This window comes from Schistocerca cancellata, chromosome 9 (assembly GCF_023864275.1).
Source record: "Schistocerca cancellata isolate TAMUIC-IGC-003103 chromosome 9, iqSchCanc2.1, whole genome shotgun sequence".
Classification (NCBI taxonomy): Eukaryota; Metazoa; Arthropoda; class Insecta; order Orthoptera; family Acrididae; genus Schistocerca; species Schistocerca cancellata.
This window is the reverse complement of record NC_064634.1, coordinates 11875168-11897790: the sequence shown is the minus strand read 5'-3', so window position 1 is coordinate 11897790 and position 22623 is coordinate 11875168. Positions and strand designations below refer to the sequence as shown.

The 22623-nt window shown below is 40.5% G+C and overlaps 1 protein-coding gene across 1 annotated transcript in view; it reads left to right on the top strand.

Moving 5' to 3' along the window:
* Positions 1–15578, top strand: part of LOC126100542 (RING finger and transmembrane domain-containing protein 2) — an 82805-nt gene extending 67227 nt beyond the window's left edge. The window contains exons 5-7 of the mRNA XM_049911160.1: positions 13702–13855; positions 13942–14157; positions 14937–15578. Of these exons, the coding sequence (XP_049767117.1) occupies positions 13702–13855; positions 13942–14157; positions 14937–15170 (604 nt within the window). The 3' untranslated portion in view covers positions 15171–15578. The remainder of the gene's footprint in view (positions 1–13701; positions 13856–13941; positions 14158–14936) is intronic.
* The last annotated feature ends 7045 nt before the right edge of the window (positions 15579–22623 follow it).

Genomic DNA, 22623 nt, shown 5'->3' with positions numbered 1-22623 from the left:
CACATTTCCCTCTCCTCCCTCTTTCCTGATGAAGCAACCGTGGGTTGCGAAAGCTTGAATTTTGTGTGTGTGTTTGTGTTTATTTGTGTGTCTATCCACATACCAACGCTTTCGTTTGGTAAGTCACATCATCTTTGTTTTTAGATAAACTTATCATTTTGAATTAATTGAATTGTTGAAAATGAATAACTCCACAGTGAACGTATTGTCATGTTTATAATTGCTTCATGTCATAAACAGATTTGTGGAAAATTGATAAAAATACTGTTAAGTAACTAAATAGTAGCCAAATAGTTAAAACTTCAAGTCTGTTTTTTTAATATGCAAACAGGGGTGCAACCCGGCTTCACCTACTTCACGGTACTGTTATGGGAACAAGACAACTAGTGGTGTTCTACGTGTGATGTATGAAATGTCTTTTTTGTGGGAGTCAACATTTCTTTCGTAAATTGGAGCACACTGTTTCTGTACCACAGATAATTTTCAAAAAGACCTTTGATTTTATGAATAATTTGTATTTACGACTTATTCTCACATTTCATTATTTATGTGTTGTGAATTTGCTGTCTCCAAAAATCTGCCGCTCTTGGCAATGGCACAGTTCACTCCTCGCCCACCCACCTAGAGCTGGCACTGTGTGATGTGTGAAGGCAGGTACTGTAGAGGAGAACAAAGGAAAGGCATATTAAGGAATAAAGAATGGACAAATGAATTATAAATAACTAAAGGAAGAGAGTAACGAAGGCTAAAAGGAAAAGATCCAAATCAAAAATGTATAACAATAATAAAAATTCCTGGATGGAAAAATGCATAAGATACAGGAGGCCGATGCAGGGTGCACAGCAACACACAATAGAGAACAGTATCCACATTAGCTTTTGCCCTCTCTCTTACAAAAATACACACATTCATGCACAAGCCACATATACACCCAAACACTCATTCCCATAGTCAGTGTGATACTAATTATTGAGTATTGATTATTACGAGCAGTTGCCTGGGCAGATGGTGGTAGGGAAAGGATACAGAAGGCACACGAGATGGGGAGGAGCAGGATGGTGTGAGGCAGGTCTTTCAAGAAATGACTCAGCACAACAAGGTGAAAGGAGTGTAAATAGTAGAACATATAAGAACCTGAAAGAGGGAGAGGAGGTTAATAATGCTTTCATCGAACCGAGGACAACCAGTACAGGGCTGGCCTAAGGATCATTTCATTCCTTATTGTTCAACAGTTGTACCTGTGACCACCAATGCATCTTGTCAGGTAAAATTAGCATACTCCAATATGCTGACATTTCGTGTATTTATTCTATTGAAGCTTCCTTGGAGGCTGTTGAAAATAACATAAACATGACAGTACACCACTCCAGGGGGACACTGGTTACAGGAGTATGGAGAACAGATTTAACATGACACTTGGTAAGTCGGCAGTCAGTTTATACAACTGTCAGATTCAAAGTGATTGAAGCCGTACGACTAGGTGACTTTCCTATTCCCTTTAAAGAACGTGTTAAACGTCTAGCCCTTTGTATAGACAATATACTTTGGTGGTTCCATGATATAGACAATAGCAAAAGGAAGCATGATAGCTTTTTGAATATACTTCATCCCCGGACAGGAAACGCATGCGATATATATATATATACCGTAATAGCTTAACATACATATTGCAAGCTGCTCTTGACTCCCCTAGACTGCAACTGCATTTTGTTTAGCATGACACCGAGGCTGTTGCTGCGGACACTCGACAGGTACCAATACAAAGCTTTGCGATTATGCTATGCATAAGAACACTTGGCCAACAGTGATAAATGCACTGGAAATTCCAGGATGGACAGTAACAATGTTATGAAAAAGATAATTGCTACTCACCATACAGCAGAGATGTCAAGCTGTAGATAGGCCAACAAAAAGACTGTCACAAAATGAGCTTTTGGCCAACAAGGTCTTTGTCGAAAATAGATCACACACACACACACACACACACACACACACACACACGAGCGCTCGCGCGCCTTTGTATACCGACTGTCTAAATATGACATCTCCACCAGCTATACCTGTGTTGATATTAAAATTAATGAAAGCAAACTGTTTCATCTACTGAGAGAGAAATCAGTTTATATAGTTGAACTACTAACCATAGACAGAGCAATAAGTTACAGCATGACCATAGTGGCTGACCATTCTTGTCTTACTCACGGAGTTGGGCTCTGCAGTGAAAGCACTTACATTAATTGGTAAGGACGAAGGGAGGTGTTACCTTACATTCCAAATAGCAGCTCCTGTGTCAGAGTTGTACCGGACCGTTATGGGAGTCTCATTTCTGTTGCTCTGTTGGAATTGTGGGGAACAAAAAACCCAACTGATTAGCTTAGGATTCTGTGATGACTGGCATGCACAAGTGATACACTCCTACAGAAGATTTCATTGCTGTGGTTAGGGGCTTGACCAAAAGTGACTGGAGCGGGGTGTGGGAGACTGAAGATCTATGCTAGGGCATCGGATACAGACAAATCCATCTGCGTTTACCGAAGGCCAATTGGTATGCTGCAAAGGGCTCTGAACTGCAACTTCCATGGCATAGGGACTGCAAGACAGTTTGTGAGGATCATTGCTAGGTTGACTTTGAATTGTGGCCACCATTCTCAACATCTTTACAGTCACCATCTCATACGATTGCCATATTGCAACTGTTGGGAGCTCCAGGGCATTAATGATATCTTCTTCGGCTGCCCTCGATGCAGAAGGGAATCCAATTGGCTAATTATGGAGCTGGTCTGCAAATGTCAACCATTTCCTTCTATATGTTAATCCTCTTGTTTATGAAGAATTTAGATGTTTATAAATTATTAGTGGTATTTGTTGTAAAAGACGAAATTAAATTGTAACCATTAACTGTGTGTGTGTGCATGCGTGCGTGTGTGTATGTGTGTGTGTGTGTGCGCTAAGTTGTTCTTTTGCACTGTGTGAAATCTGACTGTTAAGGGGCCAGTACATTATTTCAGTATTGTTCCAAGACATTGTATATTTAGCTGGCTGTATGGGTGCAACTGAAGCCCAATAAACACAAAAAGCTGTTTTCTATCTTGTGCTTCCAAAGGTTTAATTTACGAGAATTTTATATTTCAGTACAAATATATCATTCTAGAGAGGCATATTTACCTCGTTGAGTTTGTCAGATATATCTAACAGATAGTGTAATTTCTAACAATGGAAACTTCAGGTAGGAATATCAACAATGTAGAAAAGATAGATTGCTACTTACCATAAAGAAGACACGTCAAGCTGCAGACAGACACGACTGAAAGACATTCACATATAGCCTCCGGCCACAGCCGTAGTCAGTAAAAAGGGCACACACACAAGGAAGCACACCTCATGCTAACACAGCCGCCGACTCCAGCATCTCGGGCCGGAAAGCAACATCATGTGGAATTCAAGCAGCAATCTGGAGATGGTGGGGAAGGGGTAATAGTGTACGGATGATGAGAGAGACGAATGCTGTCTGGTGGATTGTGCAGGGACTAGACTGCCGACAGGTGCAGTGTCAGGAGGTTGTGGGCCAGGGAGGTGCGGGGAAAAGGAACAAAAAAGGAGGGTAGTGGGGAAAGACGGGCGGATGCATTGGCAGAGGGCTGCAAATAAACAGTGTGGGAGATGATAATGGGTAGGAATGATAGCACAGAGAGGTGGAAACTATTGGGTCAGTATGTTACCATAGGTTGAGGCTGGAATAGTTATGTAGTGACATACTGACCCGACACCCTCCACCCAACAGTTTCCACCCCATCTGTCCTATCATCTCCTCCCCATTTTCATCTCCCACCCTGTTTATTTGCAGCCCTCAGCCAAGGCATCTGCTTGTCTTTCCCCACTAATCTTCTTTTTTGTTCCTTTTTTCCCCCCAGCTTCTTGCCCCACAACTTCCTGACACGGCACCTGTCGGCGGTCTAGTTCCTGCACACTCCAAGAGAGAGCATTCACCTCTCTCCCCACCTGTGCACTAACTAGTATCCCTTACCCTTACCCTTCCCCTTCCCCTTCCCCACCCCTCTAGATCCCTCTGCATCCCATGTGATGATGACGATGATGATGCATTCCAGCCTTAGATGCTGGAGTTGGCAGTGTGTGTGTGTGTGTGTGTGTGTGTGTGTGTGTGTGTGTGTGTGTGTGTCCTCTTTAGTGATGAAGCCTGTGGCCGAAAGCTTTATGTGAGTGTCTTTTAATCATGCCTGTCTGCAACTTGATGTGTCTTCTTTATGGTAAGTAGCAATCTATCTTTTCCTACACTGTAAATAGTGTAATTTGAACACCCAGTTTTTATTGTGGAAGAAACTGATGTATTCAGAATTATTTTGGGATAAAAATGCACGCGCGCACACACACACACACACACACACACACACACACACACACACACACACTGATGGAATAAAAGAAGCCCATGATAGGACTAGAATAGGATGTGTTGATGGGTGTATCATGCAGGTCTTGTATCTGGATCTTCCACAGGGATATGAAACCTGTTGCTGATGTCAAACTGTGGTGAAGAACAGAGTTGACCACCCAGTGGCAGAACACACTGCTTAGCACAACATGCTCAAGATCATTGGTAACATAACCTAACCTGTGCCATTTGGAGCCTTCCCTCTAGTATCAACTTTTCTTAACTACACACCCTATGCTCCCATAATCCTCCTGGCCTCAATCTCCACTAATTCACTTCACCCACACCTTGATCCCAACAGTTTCTCCTTCCTCTGTTCTGTTACCACCACCTCCCACAAATCCATACCTCCACATCATCGTGTGCAACTCAAACACACTGTGCCTGCAAGTTGTATTCCTAGCCAGTTCACCTGTGACCACTTCCTCGCAACTGCTACCTCCCTCAGAGCCACGAGCTACCCTTTCATCTACACCTATACTCTGCAAACCACCGTGGGGTGCATGGCAGACGGTACTTCCCATTGTACCAGTTATTAGGGTTTCTTCCTGTTCCATTCACGTGTGGAGCACAGGAAGAAAGATTGTTTGAATGGCTCTGTGCAAGCAATAATTATTCTGATCTAATCGTCATGATCCCTATGTGATTGATGCATAGGTGGTAGTATTTTCCTAGAGTAATCATTTAAAGTTGTTTCTCGCAATTGGCGAGGGGGGGGGGGGGGGGGGGGGTTCTCACAGTGAGCCATTCACCATCTCAGTCTACATCTACTAAACGTAAATGGAATGAGGCTAAAGATTCTAAGACTCTGCCAGCTGTGCCTCGGTTCCTCATGGTATCACATACTGAAGGAGTTCAGTCATTTGCTATGGTTAATCCGTTTATAATTCAGGAAGGTGTTGATGCAGTTGCCGGCCCTGTGAAATACTGCTCACGTTTTTGTAATGGCACTATGCTTTTGGAGACGAATTGTGATTCTCAAGCCCAGCAAATGTCTGCAGCTTCACTCCTCCATGGCCATCCTGTTCATGTTGAGGCCCATCATATGTGAAGTCTTCAGGTACTGTTATCTACACTAGGCTGCTCAATGGACTAATGGAGGAAGAAATCCAAACTTACGTCTCTGCGGCACTGCAGTCCATCGGCTACTGAAAAAGGTTGATGCAACCTAAGTGCCTACATGCACTCTTTTTCTCGCGTTTGATAGAGTAGTGCTTCCATCAAAGATCAAAGCAGGCTATGAAGTCATCACGGTCTGACTTTACATTCCAAACCTGATGTGCTGCCACCAGTGTCAGTGTTACAACCACACTTGCTTGCCCTGTCGAAACATGGCCAAATGTGTTACTTGTGGTAGGGATGCTCATGAGGACAGTTGCCTGCCTCCTCTTCCCTGCTGTTTCAATTGCAATGGCCACAGTGGGAGCTCATCTCGAGAATATCCCGAGTATCTCAATGAGCGATCCATCCAGGGATCCAGGTGAAAGGAAAAGTGCCTTACCCTATTGCTCACAAGTTGTTGGCTGCTGAGAGCCCTGCATTTTACCATCTGGCACTTACAATACTGCTCATGCTACACCTGCTTCACGAAGGATGCAGCCAAGCAGAATTGCTACCTCAAATTCAGCACCATGTTTGTAAAAATGCCCAGTGTCATGGTAACATCCCCATCTCCTTTTCCAGATATGCAACAAGCCACCACATCTTCACCTCCGGCGCTGAAACTACCTGCTACACAACCGGTAGGCTAGAAAGGACAGAAGGAATACTCCTGCGAAGACTTTTTACATCCCTCCAGCCAACAAACATCTGAGTCTTCATCTGTCAACCACAAAGGCTCCAAGAAATCAAACACAGGCAAACAGTCTTGTCTTTCACTGACTCTGAGATCCTTTTCAGTGGTGTTGCTGCATGATACCCTCTCTCAGCTGAACTCCCATTTTGCCAGTGCGCACTGCCAACTGCTTTTCTGCCCTGGAATCCACAGGCCAACCCAGTGAGAATGCTGACGCCTCTGTAGATCTCAAGGAACAGTATCCTCCAGCCTCTGTGCCTGTGTCTGGCACGTGGCAGCCACGGAGGTGACAACCCTTCTTTTTGTCCCTCCTACCCCTTTCCTCGTCATGACTCTCCTCCGATAGAACATTTGCGGCATTAGATCCGACAAGGAGGAATTATGGTTGCTCTTGGAATTATAGTGTCCACTTGTTTTCTACCTCCAGGATACAAAACTGTCCTTGCGACCCTTTTGACCTCTTGTATGTCTCTCCGATCCGCTTTGACCTTCCCCCCTGAGGTTGGCATTCCATCTCTCAAGGGAGTCACGCTCCTGATCTAGGATGATGTTCATAGTCAAACCATGTCTCTGAACACCCAGCTGCAAACTGTCACAGTCCACGTAATCCTTTCCTGCTTCACCTTTTCTCTTTGTAACATCTACATCCCTCTGTCATTTGGTTTCACCATGAAAGACCTTCTTATTTATTGGTCAACTCCCTCATCCCTTTTAACTGCTCAGTGGCTTTAATGCTCACCATCCCCTCTGGGGCTCTTGCAGAACCTGTCAGAGAGGTGCCCTCTCGGCTGACTTCTCAATCAATTCAACCTCGTCTGCCTTAACACTGGAGCACCCACATTCCTCTTAGACTCCATGCACATCTATTCTCATTTGCCCGCCATCTCAAGTGGTCCATTCTCACTGATACATGCTCAAGGGACCACTTCCAATGTGCTATCTGTTTTCTGACTCCTACCTCAGCTATGTGTAAACCCAACTGGCAGCTTTCTGAGGCTGACTGGAGGCTTTACTCCTCCCTGGTGACCTTTGCTGAACAACATTTATCCAGTTGTGATGAACAGGTAGAATGCCTTACAAATATTATCCTTACTAGTTCTTTTAACAATTCCACTCCCTCTTCCGTTGTGTGGGCCAACCTCCGGTGGCTCTCTAGAACCGAGGTCCATTCCCCAATTTGCAGCACGTGCGTAGCAGATGATGTCACTGCCGGCCACTGTGGCTGAGAGGTTCTAGGCACTTCAGCCCGGAACCGCGCTGCTGCTACAGTCGCAGGTTCGAATCCTGCCTCGGGCACGGATGTGTGTGACATCTTAGGTTAGTTAGGTTTAAGTAGTTCTAAGTCTAGGGGACTGATGATCTCATATGTTAAGTCCCATAGTGCTCAGAGCCATTTGAACCATTTGATGTCATTGTGGACCCCATTGCTATCTCCAACATCTTAGTCCACTGTTTTGCAGAGATCTTGAACTCTATCCACTTTCATCAAGCCTTCCTCCATTGGAAACAGTGGAGAAGGCTTGGGTGACATCCTTCTCCTCTCAGAATCATAAATGCTACATGCTGCCTTTACTATGAGGACCTAGATCGAGCTCTCACTTCATCCCGATTTTCTGCCTCAGAGCCAGATGGTGTTAACATTCAGGTCTTACAGCACATTTCTCTTGCAGGCAAGCACTTTCTCTTTCATTTGTACAATCACATCTGAGCAGATGGCACAGTGTCCCAGACACTGGTATGAAGCCACTGTCATACTTGTACCTAAGCCCAATAAGGACAAACACCTCCCTTCTAGCTACCATGTCATTTCTCTCGCCAGCTGTGTTTGCAAGGTGAAGGAACATAAGATTCATGCCTGTCCGATATAGTTGGTCGAGTATCGCAATATATTATAGTTGGGGTCACGAACAGTGGCAATCCAGTTTAGGCTTTTTCTGCGACTTTACATCACACATTCTTCAACAACCAATGAGCGTTCAGCAGTGTGCTGAGTGCTCTGCTGTGAATGTTATATGCTGTGCGGCCATTTAAAGTGATTGAAGCAAGTTATTAAGTGAATTTTTATTCCGTTTGTTGTGAGTTGTCACAGCTGATTGTGGTGGTAAGCGAAAAATTGTACATTAGCAAGCGAGAGACATAACTTGTGGGATAAACGCTTCTACAAAATGCAAAGCACATGTATGTGCTTATGTAGCTGTCTCCTGGAACTGGCAACAGTGCTCTCCCCATCCTTGTCTCGACCTGAATGGCCATTGTGCGTTGATCGGACTGTAATCACTGCACAGTGCGGACTTTGAATGTGCCATCCGTTTGTCAACCCATGTCATGAACATTTTTCTGTGGAAGTACCAGACTGTGCTATGTTTCTTGATTTGGAGAAAGTCTGACACCTGCTGGAGTACTGGTATCCTCCATACTCTCTACACATGGGACTTCCAATGGTGCCTTCCCCATTTCTACATCTACATCTACATCTACATCTACATCTACAACCATACTCCGCAAGCCACCTGATGGTGTGTGGCGGAGGGTACCTCGAGTACCTCTATCTGTTCTCCCTTCTATTCCAGTCTCGTATTGTTCGTGGAAAGAAGGATTTTCGGTATGCCTCTGTGTGGGCTCTAATCTCTCTGATTTTATCCTCATGGTCTCTTCGCGAGATATACGTAGGAGGCAGCAATATACTGCTTGACTCTTCGGTGAAGGTATGTTCTCGAAACTTTGACAAAAGCCCGTACCGAGCTACTGAGCGTCTCTCCTGCAGAGTCTTCCACTGGAGTTTATCTATCATCTCCGTAACGCTTTCGCAATTACTACATGATCCTGTAACGATCCGCGCTGCTCTCCGTTGGATCTTCTCTATATCTTCTATCAACCCTATCTGGTACGGATCCCACACTGCTGAGTAGTATTCAAGCAGTGGGCGAACAAGCGTACTGTAACCTACTTCCTTTGTTTTCGGATTGCATTTCCTTAGGAATCTTCCAATGAATCTCAGTCTGGCATCTGCTTTACCGACGATCGACATTATATGATCAATCCGTTTTAAATCACTCCTAATGCGTACTCCCAGATAATTTATGGTATTAACTGCTTCCAGTTGCTGACCTGCTATTTTGTAGCTAAATGATAAAGGATCTATCTTTCTGTGTATTCGCAGCACATTACACTTGTCTACATTGAGATTCAATTGCCATTCCCTGCACCATGCGTCAATTCGCTGCAGATCCTCCTGCATTTCATTACAATTTTCCATTGTTACAACCTCTCGATACACCACAGCATCATATGCAAGAAGCCTCAGTGAACTTCCGATGTCATCCACAAGGTCATTTATGTATATTGTGAATAGCAATGGTCCTATGACACTCCCCTGCAGCACACCTGAAATCACTCTTACTTTGGAAGACTTCTCTCCATTGAGAATTCCTTCAGGAATTTTTAAAGACAGAGTTTTCAAGATCTGTGTGGGTTCTGTTCTGTCTGACACCTTTATCCAGGAAAACTAGGGTACCTCAGGGCTCTGTCATGAACATCGTCCTCTTTGCTATAGCCATTAGCCCTGTTATGATACGTCTCCTGCCAGGCATCCCTAACTCTCTTTCCATTGACGATCTTGCAATCTAGGTGTCTTCAGCAATGCCTCCATCATCTTTACTCATGGAGCACTGACAATGGCTTTCACTTTTCGACTGACAAAACCGTTTGTATGAATTTCTGGTAGTGCATTGGGTTTCTTCCATCGTCTTTACATCTTGGGCCTGTTGATCTTCCATTCGCTGAAACTATGAAATTCCTCAGCCTTATTCTTAATAGGAAACTTTCTTGGTCCTACTACGTGTCTTACCTGGCCGCCAACTGTATGCAGTCCCTCAGTGTCCTACGTGTCGTAAGCGGTATTTTCTGGGAACGGATCACACCGTCCTCCACCGTTTGTCCCAGTTCCTTCTTCATTTCAAGCTCGACTATGGAAGATTTGTGTATGCATCTGTATGCTCATCCATCTTACGTCATCTAAATACAAATCACCATCATCGAATACAGTGGCCCTTATTCTGGTGCACTGTCCCACTTTGACTGCCCAGCGATGAAATTTTGGGTTACCGGACTCGTTGACGTTCAGTTTATCTGACAACGCCTTATTGGCTGATTTAGTTTTACATTTTATTAGTGAGGGTGGGTTTTATCATTTGATCTAAGTTTTAGCGCATGTCCTTTGTCCCTTTGTGTCCCCCACCCTAGTGCTTGTAGGGTGGTGGTTTAAATATGTTGCAGAGTGGCTGGCTTTTCCTTTTTATTCTCGTGGTTGGCGAGCTACAGTAATCTGCTTTTTTGTTTTACTCTCTTCTGTTTCAAGCATCTCTCTGTTGTTTTCTTGTCCTCTTTTGTTCCATTTAGTGTTTGTTGCCTTTCCACTGTTCTTGTGGTTTCTGCTTTCTTTCCATTTTGTGTTATATTTCTTGTCTGTTTTATTCTCATACTTGTGACATTGTTTTATTAAGAACAAGCAACCAATGACCTCATAGTTTGGTCCCTTCTCCCCTCTTTTAAACCAACCATACAACTAACCAACCAAACAATCATGGAATCCGTTTGGCCACTGGAGCCTTTTACACTAGCCTGGTTGAGAGTCTCTATGCAGAAGCTGCTGAACTACCGCTGTCATACCAGCACGGTGTTCTACTTAGCAGATACACGTGTTGTTTGTCTGTCACGCCTGGCCATCCATCCTATGCCTCCTTCTTCGTTGACTCCTTTGACTGCCAGTATGCGACGCGTCCTTCTTCTCTGTTATCTCCTGGTACTCCCTTTCGAATTTTGCTCCGGCAGCTTAACTTTATGCTGCCTACCTCTTCCCCGATGGAAATGAACCTTTTACCACTCTGGATTCGTACAGCGGCCCGTGTTCACCTCACTTCATTTGCATCCTAAGGAAACAACTCCAGATTCAATCTATCATTGTAAATTTCTTGAACTTCGTATTGTACTTAGTGATAGTGCCTCTGTATACACTGATGGCTCTTGGACTGACAGTGATGTCAGGTGTGCCTTCTTCATTGTCTCTAATGGTTTTTGGTATTGGCTTCCGGAACACTGCTCAGTATACACAGTACATCCAGTGACACGGGCTTTCCAATTGCCTCATCTGCTTCGACTCGTTCATTGCCCTTCAGTGTGCTGTACACCGTCCATCCCTTAGCCCAAAGGGTTGAAGAAATCTTCCTCTTGCTCACTCTTGAGGGAGTCACTGTGATGATTATGTGGGTTCCTGGTCACGTCGGTCTGACGCGAAATGAGACCACTGATGCTGCCAAAGTTCTTCCACCCCCTCTGAGGATCTCTGTGTTGCCGTCACACCTTGTATCACATATATATTTAACATCATGTCATGCTCCAGTAGGTATATAAAAATGTGTGTATTCAAATGCAATGTTCCGTTAAAATTTCAAAGCAGTCAGTGAAGAACTTTTGGAGATTTAACATTTTGAACTAACATACATTTACATTTTTATTTATGTATTTTATAGATTACTTGACAATATCTAAATCTGAGTGGGTAATGACTGTGTTTTATTGGTTACTTATTCAGATTAGAACATTCCATAAAGATTTGTTATCTGTCACAATTTTCATAAAACTATTTCACACCAAATATTTAGCTCCAAAAAAGTCTCCAAAAGAGTAAGACAACACACATCCACATCTTTGCGGATCTGTTCAAGTAGTTAACTAAATGTGCATCACCCATACATTGCTCTCGCGGGACCCATTGTTAGCAGCAGGAGTGATACTTTCCTTATTGTTGTGATAGTCTGCCTGCCTTTAAGTGAATAAATAAACAAATAAATAAATAACAGGATTAAAAAATTACGTGTCAGAATATGGGATCATTGTAATTTCAGTCTAAATCTTGCGTGTTTTAATTACATCCTACAGTGTTGATAATGTATTGGCAGAGCTGAACCCTAATGACATATGATTCGTTTCAGCTGTATTAATTCAACTGTAGAAATGACTTTATGAAGATGAAGTGGGTGGATGTTAGAGAGCAATGATAACAAATTAACTGTTGCCAATCTAATAGTTTTATGGCAGTTATGGCAAGGCTTTTTGTTGAATTGGTTGCTGAGATATCAACCTTTTAGTGTATGAGCATTGTTGAGGTACACTGGACTAGAGTATTCAGCTACCAAGTACACAGTTGACATTGCTGTTTTTTGGAAAGCTACTGTACTGGTCTTCCAACCAGTACTAGTACTTAAAATTTTAGTGGAGGATGTTATTTCTCATAACTTCAGCAGCTGTTTCATGAAGATGTGGTCTGTATGATAGTGAGTAGTGTAGTATAATGCCTATGTACTTTGAAAAGATTATATTTCAACTGTTAGCCATCAACGTAGTCTAGCCACCCTGCATGATGTTGCATTACTGGATGCAGATTTTGCCCCATGTCAGTCTTACTCAGTGTGTTGTTCATGACATTTAACATCAGTTTTTATCTCTTCCACACTAATTGTCCAAGTATGGAGTTTAATAAATATGGGAGTATATGTCACAGATGTATCTTTATATGACCTCAGGGATAATAAGGGACCTGTAATATAGACTCTTTGGCCTATCCGTCAGTTCCATGTTTATGTTCTATGACAGTATTGGCCAATGTGACCAGGAAATGTTGCCTTTTAACATTTGACAGCTGAACATGTTTGCACAATGGCCTCCGTACTGTGACAGTACAGATTAGATACTATTATAAGCACATAGACGTGGTTATAACTAGATTTTAAGTATCCATGGGGTCCTATATGTATTAGATCAACTGATTTTGACACCATAGAAAATTTATGATTTACACACACACAGCATTTGATATAGAGGTATGTAATATCTAAGTAAACATATGTTTCTACTGTTATGTATAGAATGTTGTAAATATCAATATGTGTACAATGGTTTGTTTGTCCTCTGTATCAGATGCCGCTGAAGATGGGTTGTATACCCAAAGACTGGTCTGACGGTTAAAGATGTTACATGTAGTTCTTGTTGTTAACAAGATGTCTTTTAACACACAAAAGCCTTAGAGCACCAAATGTACAAGAGCAGATTTTTTACCAGCTCATTAGACTTATTACTTTTTACTTCAACCCAACTGAAATAATTCCACTTTACATATGATAAAACGTATCTCCAGTTTTTTGATTTTTTTCCGTCTCCTCCATACCCTTACAGTGTTATTAAGCATGATTTCTGTAGCCAGTATTTTAGACCAAAGCTTCCAGTAGCTGGGCAACATACGATTGGTACTTCTGATCTTACTGCAAACTCCTTATAACTAACTTCAGTGTTTTGTTAAATGTAACGTAATATAATGTTTGTAGAAATTACATTCATGATGTCCTTTATGGTGTATTAAGTGCACTAAATTAACTGATTTATCTATTTTCCTTTTCTCTAGTTTGGTGTTCATACCTCCCTACTCTCAGCCTCTGAGTATGTGGGATCTGCTTTGGATAGTGGGTATCACTGACTTTGTACTGAAGCTTGCAACAATAATATTCAAAGTGTTAATTGCAGCATTGCCAGCATTTGCAGTTCCATATCAGAGGAGAGTGAGTAAAACACTTTTGCATCCTATAAAACTATCCAGAATACTTATTAGCAGATTTGTCTATTTACTGTCTTCTCTCTGTATCAGGGAAAATATTATCTATTTGTGGAAGCAACATCACAACTTTACCGTTGTTTGGCACCTATCCAGCCATGGCTGTACTATCTTCTGGAATCTTATCAGGGTCCAGAAAAAGTTGTAGGTGTCTTCCTGTCTGCTGCATACATGGTTTCAAAGGGCACAGACCTTATGGTGAAAGTCCGCCTGTGGAGAGCTGCCTTCTGGAAGCTGTTGCAGAATGTGGTAAGATGCACTTGTTGTGTTTTACCATAAGGCACTGAATTTATCGTGGTCTAGTATCACCACATCTGCCAAGGAATAAATTGCATTTTAGAATGACACCTCTATCAAAACTTGTATGTATTCAGTTAATTAAACCTCTTTCAACTTCATCTGAAGTGAGGCTTCTGTAAATGCATACCCATGTTAAAAGATGGCACAGTGAAGAGCCAGCAACAAAATTCTGTTTTATTAGTTTAGACCTCTGCTAATTTTTAACATGTTTCATTGGATCAGATTGTAAACAATCATGTTTGGTTATATATTAAGTCATTTTTAAAATTTAGTGTATGGCAGAGTAAAATTACTGAAGGAAGAGCATTAACAATTCTACTGTTGTGCTTCCCTAAATCTACATCCTTCTCTCTCTCTCTCTCTCTCTCTCTCTCTCTCTCTCCTCCCCCCACCCACCCTCACACACACACACACACACACACACACACACACACACACACAGAAACCTTCAACTAACATAGGTGCCAGAAGACTAAAGTTTTAAAAAAAAAAAAAAGAATACGCAGTATTCATATTCATAATTTTAAGCTTTCCAATTGTCACATTTCACACATGTTGTGTAGGTTCCCTACACCTTAAACTGTTTTTATTAACTGGCTTGCATAAAAGAAAAGGAAATTCGAAAAGGATACTTGTTGAAAGAATATTAAAATAATTCCATGTGTATTTTGTGCCTTTTTTCCTTCAGTGGGAAATGTCAATCAATGGATGGGTGTATTATGTTACAGAATCTTGGTATGAGCCCCAGCAAGGAACAACTACAGTCAGCAGGAGGGCAGTGTCCCATCTGCCATGATAATTACGCTGAGCCCGTTCTTCTCCAGTGCCGACATATCTTCTGTGAGGCTTGTGTTTCTACTTGGTTTGATCGTGAGCAGACATGTCCTCTGTGTCGTGCACGTGTTGTTGATGATCCTGCCTGGCGTGATGGGTCCACTGCCCTATTTGTCCAGTTGTACTGAAAAATGTTGAAGAAAACACACACACACACACACACACACACACACACACACACACACACTTCATTTTTATCACTGTCTGTCATTCTAAAGGAATTTGTTAGCATTTTAGCTAGAATATATTTTCAACATTTTACCCCATCTTTGTTATGCACAGCATATTTTTTACCAAAACATAACTCATTGTCGTAAACAGCGAAGGTAAATATGTTACTTGGAAATTTTTGAGTTTTATGTACCCAAAAGAAATATTTATTATGTTAAAAATTATTGTTGGTGTAAGAGACTTGTTTTATATCACCACATAGCTATCTAAAAAAAAGAAAGAAAGAAAGCTCTACTCAATAGAGACTTGTTTTATATCACCACATAGCTATTAAAAAAAAAAAAAAAGAAAAAGAAAGAAAGAAAGCTCTACTCAATTGTGAATAATTGGATTGTGTAACAGCAGCTACAATACTTTGAATTTCTTTTCACAGAAATTCACTGTTTGCATGGAACCCCACAATGTTTGATAATGTTAAGAAAGAAGAAAAGAAAATGTAAGACTTTTAATCTATCAGCATTACTTACTCCAAGTGTATGTTGTTTAAAAAGACTACTGATTAATCAGACCTCTTGCAGAGACGATGAAGAGACATGAACCTGTTAAAACTATGGGCACTGCTGAAATGAATCCACCATTGGCTGTATCCTCTTATCATCAAAACTCTGTCACAGTATGGGTTTTAAGATTTTCTGTTACTGTAGGAGAATAATTAAGTGTAATATCATTATCCAGGTAAAGGAGAAAGTATTGCAGCCTGTGTGTTGGAGCACTTTATGTGATAAACTATTGAAACTGTGATAAAGATATAGTGAGAGACTTAGTACGTGTGGACATTTGTGGTTATTCCTGCCCTTAAAATCAGTTTATTATTGTCCATTATTTTCTTTACAGAGAGAACTGTGATAGATCATTCTATTGCTTATAATATTTTTTACTTTTGACGTACAGATTTTAACTTTTATCAGAGTAATTATAATTTTAGAAGGTTTTTGTTACATTTTGAAAACTCATTTGAACAGTACTGTGAATAAAGTATTGACAATTTTGTAGAACATAACTTTAGTCCAATACTGTTACACATTGCTCAGTTCACTTATGATATGGGAGTGACAGATACCAGAATCTATTTGCTTTCATTTCCTCAGTTATTGTGTTGTAAGTTTACACTTACCTTTTTATGTGATGAGAAACATTGTCTGAGTGACCATATGCTGAATATATATGTTTTTAAACCAACTGGAATAAAAGTTACAGAAAAGACTGCTTCTCCAGAATTTATAATTGTTCTGTTACATTAACATTAAACACTTTCCAGTTTTATTTATGGGTGTGCTTGGGACGAAGTTATTAAGTTTAATGTTTGAGAGAATTGCAGTTTTGTGCCAATTGTAGAACATCTGTAACATATTGAGTGGGTATTTTCTTTTGGGCACATTACAGTGACAAAAAGGAGGAAGTAAAACTTGGTTGTCAGAACTGTAAGAGATGTTTTTACTGATTTGAGTGATGTATAATTGTACTGATGTTGCCTGTAATTCCATAATGAGGAATATTAAACATATTATTATTATTGTGTTTTTACCATTCAGGATGATTTGAGTTAAGAACTGCATCTTTTTAATACCCTTTGATCCCACAGATGATGATATTGTTATAGGTAGTCATATTAATTGAGAGACAAATAGAAAGGTGTAGCACACACAGATCGTAAAAGGGAAAAGAGAAACTTGTTACAAATTGAAAAACAGTTGTATCAGACAAAATATAAGATTAGTAAAATAGAAAAAATGGAGATGAGGAGAGGTTTGGTAAGAGGAGCCTTGTCAGTCCACCTTTTTAAAAGTCTCAGGTTACCCAATAAATTACTTATCTTGATCATCAGTTTTTTTTACTCGTATATCTCAATGGAGCACACAGTATCTAGTCAGTTGTACAACTACATACATACCATTATCTCTTTAAAGTCTGACGATGCTGAGAGTGAAACATGCTGTAAGAATGAAAAATAAAAAGAAATATTGATAGCAAAGACAAGGCTGATTTATTAGTGCTAATATGACTAGTAGTGTAAGGGGTAGTCATTAGTGATCAACAGAACACAACTAGCGAAGCAATAGATCTTAAGGCGTTTGGCGATGGTCTTATCAAACTGCCTCTTATACAAATTTCAAAGGCCTCTCTCTCTGCCCCTCTACTATTCTACTATAATTCATGTTATATCCTACTTTTCATACCCAGTTCTTGTTGCATTCTTTCCTCCCCATCTTCCTCTATGCTAATTGCTTTGTCTCATGTTAGGAATTGGATTGTGACCTTGTTAACTTTAATACAATTTTTTTTCTTTTAATTTGTTACTAAATGAGTAACTGTCCTTTGAGGGAGAGACATAGCGAAACTGTGATCCGGTCCTGGCAAGAGGGGAAAGTTGCTGTGTCATTCTAGTCTCATGTACTTACCCTTTACATATTTGTGGCCTGGCAATCTGATGTTGTTGTTGTCATTGCAGTCTTCAGTCCAAAGACTGGTTTGGTGCAGTTCTCCGTGCTACTCTGTCCTCGTCATCTCCAAGTAACTACTGCAGCGTACATCCTTCTGAATCTGCCTAGTGTATTCATCTCTTGGCCTCCCTCTACAATTTTTATCCTCCACATTTCCATTCAATACTAAATTGGTAATCCCTTGATGCCTCAGAATGTGTTCTACCAGCCAATCCCTTCTTTTAATGACATTGTGCCACAATGTCCTATTCTCCCCAATTGTGTTCAGTACCTCCCTATTAGTTACGTGATCTACCCATTTAATCTTCAGCCTTCTTCTGTAGCACCACATTTCAAAAGTTTCTATTCTCTTCTTGTCTAAACTGATTATCGTCCATGTTTCATTTCCATACATGGCTACACTCCAAACAGATCCTTTCGGAAAAGACTTCCTGGCATTTAAATCTATATTCAGTTTTAACAAATTTCTTTTCTTCACAAATGCTTTTCTTACCATAGCCCGTCTGCATTTTACATCCTCTCTACTTCAACCATCATCGGTTATTTTGTTCCCCAAATAGCAAAACTCATCTACTAATTTAAGTGTCCCATTTCCTAATCTAATCCCCTCAGCATCACCTGATTTGACTCGACTACATTCCATTATCCTCATTTTGCTTTTGTTGATGTTGATCTTATATCCTTCTTTCAAGACATTGTCCATTCTGTTCAACCGCTCTTCCAACTCCTTTGCTGTCTCTGACAGAATACATCGGCAAACCTCGGAGCTTTTATTTTTTCTTCATGGATTTTAATTCCTACTCAAAATTATTTTTTTGTTTCCTGTACTGCTCCTGAATAACATCAGGGGTAGGCTACCCTATCTTGCTCCCTTCTCAACCACTGCTTCCTTTTCATGCCTCTTGACTCTTTATAACTGCCATCTGGTTTCTGTACAAACTGCAAACAGTCTTCCACTCCCTGTATTTTATCTCTGCCATCTTCAGAATGTGATAGAGAGTATTCCAGTCAACATTGTCAAAAGTCTATGACTGCTATAAACGTAGCTTTGCATTTCTGTAACCTAGCTTCTGAGATAAGTCGGAGAGTCAGTGTTGCCTCCCGTGTTCCTACATTTCTACGGAATTCAAACTGATCTTCCCTGAGGTCGGCTTCTACCAGTTTTTCCATTTGTCTGTAAAGAATTTGTGTTAGTATTTTGCAGCCGTGACTTATTAAACTGATAGTTTAGTAATTGTCAGCACCAGCTTTCTTTGGAATTGGAATTATTATATTCTTCTTGAAGTATGGGGGTACTTCACCTGTCTCATACATCTTACTCACCAAATGGAAGAGTTTGTCATGGCTGGCTCTCCCAAGGCTATCAGTAGTTCTAAAGGAATGTTGTCTACTTCCGGGGCCTTGTTTCTACTTAGGTCTTTCTGTTCTCTGTCAAATTCTTCATGCGGTACCATATCTCCCATCTCAGCTTCATCTACATCCTCTTCCATTTCCATAGTATTGCACTCGAGTACATCACCCTTGCATATACCCTCTATATACTCCTCCCACCTTTCCGCTTTTCCTTGTGTACTTAGGATTGGCTTGCCATCTGAGCTCTTGATATGCACATAGGTGGTTCTCTTTTCTTGAAAAATCTCTTTAATTTTTCTGTAGGCATCCTTACATTTGTTCTCTAGCCATTCCTGCGTACCTGTTTTGCATTCCTATTGATCTCATTTTTGAGACATTTGTATTCCTTTTCACTTGCTTCATTTACTGCATTTTTATATTTTCTTCTTTCATCAGTTAAATTCAATATCTCTTGTGTTACCCAAAGATTTCTACTAGCTCTCATCTTTTTACATACTTGATCCTCTGCTGCCTTCACTATTTCATCTCTCAGAGCTATCCATTCTTCTTCTACAGTATTCCTTTCCCCTGTTCTTGTCAATCATTCCCTAATGATCCCTCTGAGACTCTCTACAACTTCTAGTTCTTTCAGTTTATCCAGGTCCCATCTCCTTACATTCCTACCTTTCTGCAGTTTCTTCAGTTTTAACCTACAGTTCATAACAAAGAAATTGTGGTCAGCCCACATCTGCCCATCGAAATATCTTACAATTTAAAACCTGGATCCTAAACCTCTTTCCATTATATAGTCATTGGGACCCTCTGGTGTCTCCAGGTCTCTTCCATGTATACAACCTTCTTTCATGGTCCTTAAACCAACTAGACTGCCAATAGGTGCAGTGTAGGGACGTTGTGGGTTGAGGCAGGGAGATAGGCAAAATAGGAGCAAAGAAGGAGAGGAGCAGGGAAAGACAGGCAGATGCGTTATAAGAGGACTGAAAGAAACATGATGGGAGATGAGAATGGGGAGGAGATTATAGGACAGGGAGTGGAAACTATTGAGTGGAGGGAATGGGGACAGTATTTTACCATAGGCTGGAGCCAGGATAATTATGGGAGCAGAGAATGTGTTGTAAGGACAAGTCCCATCTGTGCAGTCCAGAAAAAGCTGGTAGTGGAGGGGAAGGTCCAGATGGCTTGGATAGTGAAGCAGCCATTGAAATCAAGTGTGTTAGGTTCAGCTGCATACTGTGCCACACGGCTGCCTACTTTGCTCTTGGCCACAGTTTTCATGTTAAGTCTCTCCTGATTAAGTGTTAACAATCAAAATCAATTTCTGTGGTTATGTCTAATTTTCTTGCTGGGCTTAACATCCTACAAGAAACTTTTGAACTGTCCAGTCAAGGCCTTATTTTTTCCTCTGACAGGAGGTCCTTTCCCTCTCCCCCCTCCCCACCAAGGAAAACATGGTGCAGATCTTTTGTCTATTCTCGAAATAATCACTGTTGTTTTCTTTAGACTGTAAAAAAGTCAGATGCTCTTAGTTAACTGGTCATTGTTTATTCTCTCTGTGGTATAATAGTCTTCAGTTTCAATTATGATATTGATTCCACCATTCTTTATTAGATCGTAGTCACGTGCATCTATTTTTTCCCAGTATTTTGTGTTCTGTTTTTATCACTTGGTTGAGCGGTACTTTTGTGCTCTTATTTAAGGTTTGTAATCCTAAATTTATAACCAACCTGTAGTGTCTTAATTTGCCTCCATTGATAAGAGCCTCATATTTTTTTTTTTTTTTTTTTTTTCGAAATATAGCCTAACATTGATTGTATCCTGTTTTAGCCCATTCTCCTGGATCACCTGGTGGCAACATCACTAACTCACTTCACCACCACAATGAATGGCCAAACCTACTACTAACTATATAAAACAAAGTCAACTAGAACCAATCAGGCAGGCCTAATTTGTTGTTTTATTGCAGAAAAAAACTGGCAATTGACTCTACGTAATGAAAAGTGTGAAGTCATCCACATTAGTACTAAAAAGAATCAACCAATTTTGGTTACATGATAAATCACACAAATTTTAAGACCGCAAATTCGACTAAACACTTGGAGATTACAATTATAAATAACTTAAATTGGAATGATTACTTAGATAATGTTGTGGGAAAAATAAGCCAAAGACTGTGATTTGTTGGCAGAACAGGTCTACTAAAAAGACTGCTTGCACTACTCTTATTCGTCTTCTCCTGGAGAATTGTTGTATGTTGTGGAATCTGCATCAGATAGGACTGGTGGAGGACATCAAAGAAGGGCAGCTTGTTTTGTATTCTCATGAAATAGGGTCGAGATTGCTCTGGAGAGGACATCAAAGAATGGCAGCTCATTTTGTATTATCGCAAAATAGGGTTGAGAGTTTTGGTAAACATTTTTTGGAATACAGTGATCAATAGATTATTATATTTTGACTAAAGTTCAGTCTTGATCACACCATTCATGTTTCAATGATATAGGTAACCGGTTTAGGTTACTTTTACATAACCATAATCAGTCCTGTGGATTAATTTTAGGAAATACTAGAAACCAATCTGTAAATAAAATGAAAGTGTCTAATGACGTCAAAATTTAACAAGATAAAATAAAATTAATTATACCCATGGCTCCGTTAGGATGGTAGGCGGAGCTCTCCTCAGCTGCTACGAAGTTAACTGATGGTTATGAGTGCTGAGCACGAGCTTAAATATGCAGAATCGTCTTACTTTAACTGTAGTTTTCATAGCAATATTCTTTATAGCAATAGGGTAGCAGCCAAGAGTACGTTCCGCATTATGTATGTCTGAATAACTGATGAGACCGCTGATTAAATTTTTTTTAGAACTCATCGATCTAATAGTTTTTATAATAATCAATGTCAATTTAATAAAATTTTTATATGTTGTACAGCATATTTTACACACACAGCTTTTGCCATGGGTATAACTAGTCTTATATTTTAAAACAAAAGAGTAGGTGCTTTTATTATAAAATTTCGTCAAAAAGGTCGTAAAAATATTTTTCGCGAAAATCTAATTGTTCATTGAGCAGCATTGATGATTTGGTTATCAAATGAGCATATATCTCGATTTCTTCTAAGATATTCAGGACTCAGCAGGACTCAGCAGGCCAGAGGCCACAGGAGATGGATTTCAGAAATTTTGACTGTCTCACTGCAAGGTGTGGCGTTCTGTAGACATTTTATTTACTCTAGTACATTTTGGCACTTCAAAAGTATTTCATATAGTAGAAAGTGCGGATGATAAGAAGAAGGAAATTGTGGCCGTCACTGGCAGTTTGTACACTAGTACTCAAATATTTCGTGAAAGAAAAAATAAAAATCACATGATATCTGTAAAATAATAGATGAATACAGTGGGAAATAACCGACAGTAATGAACATAGTGAACCAACATTGTATTGGCGGCCACCTATATTGTTGGTTTACACAACTCTTCCCCACCTTATACACTTCTTTCAAGAGGCCTATTCTTTCTGTGGTCATTTCTGAAATCAATGAAGCTATTTTAAACCTGTCTTGC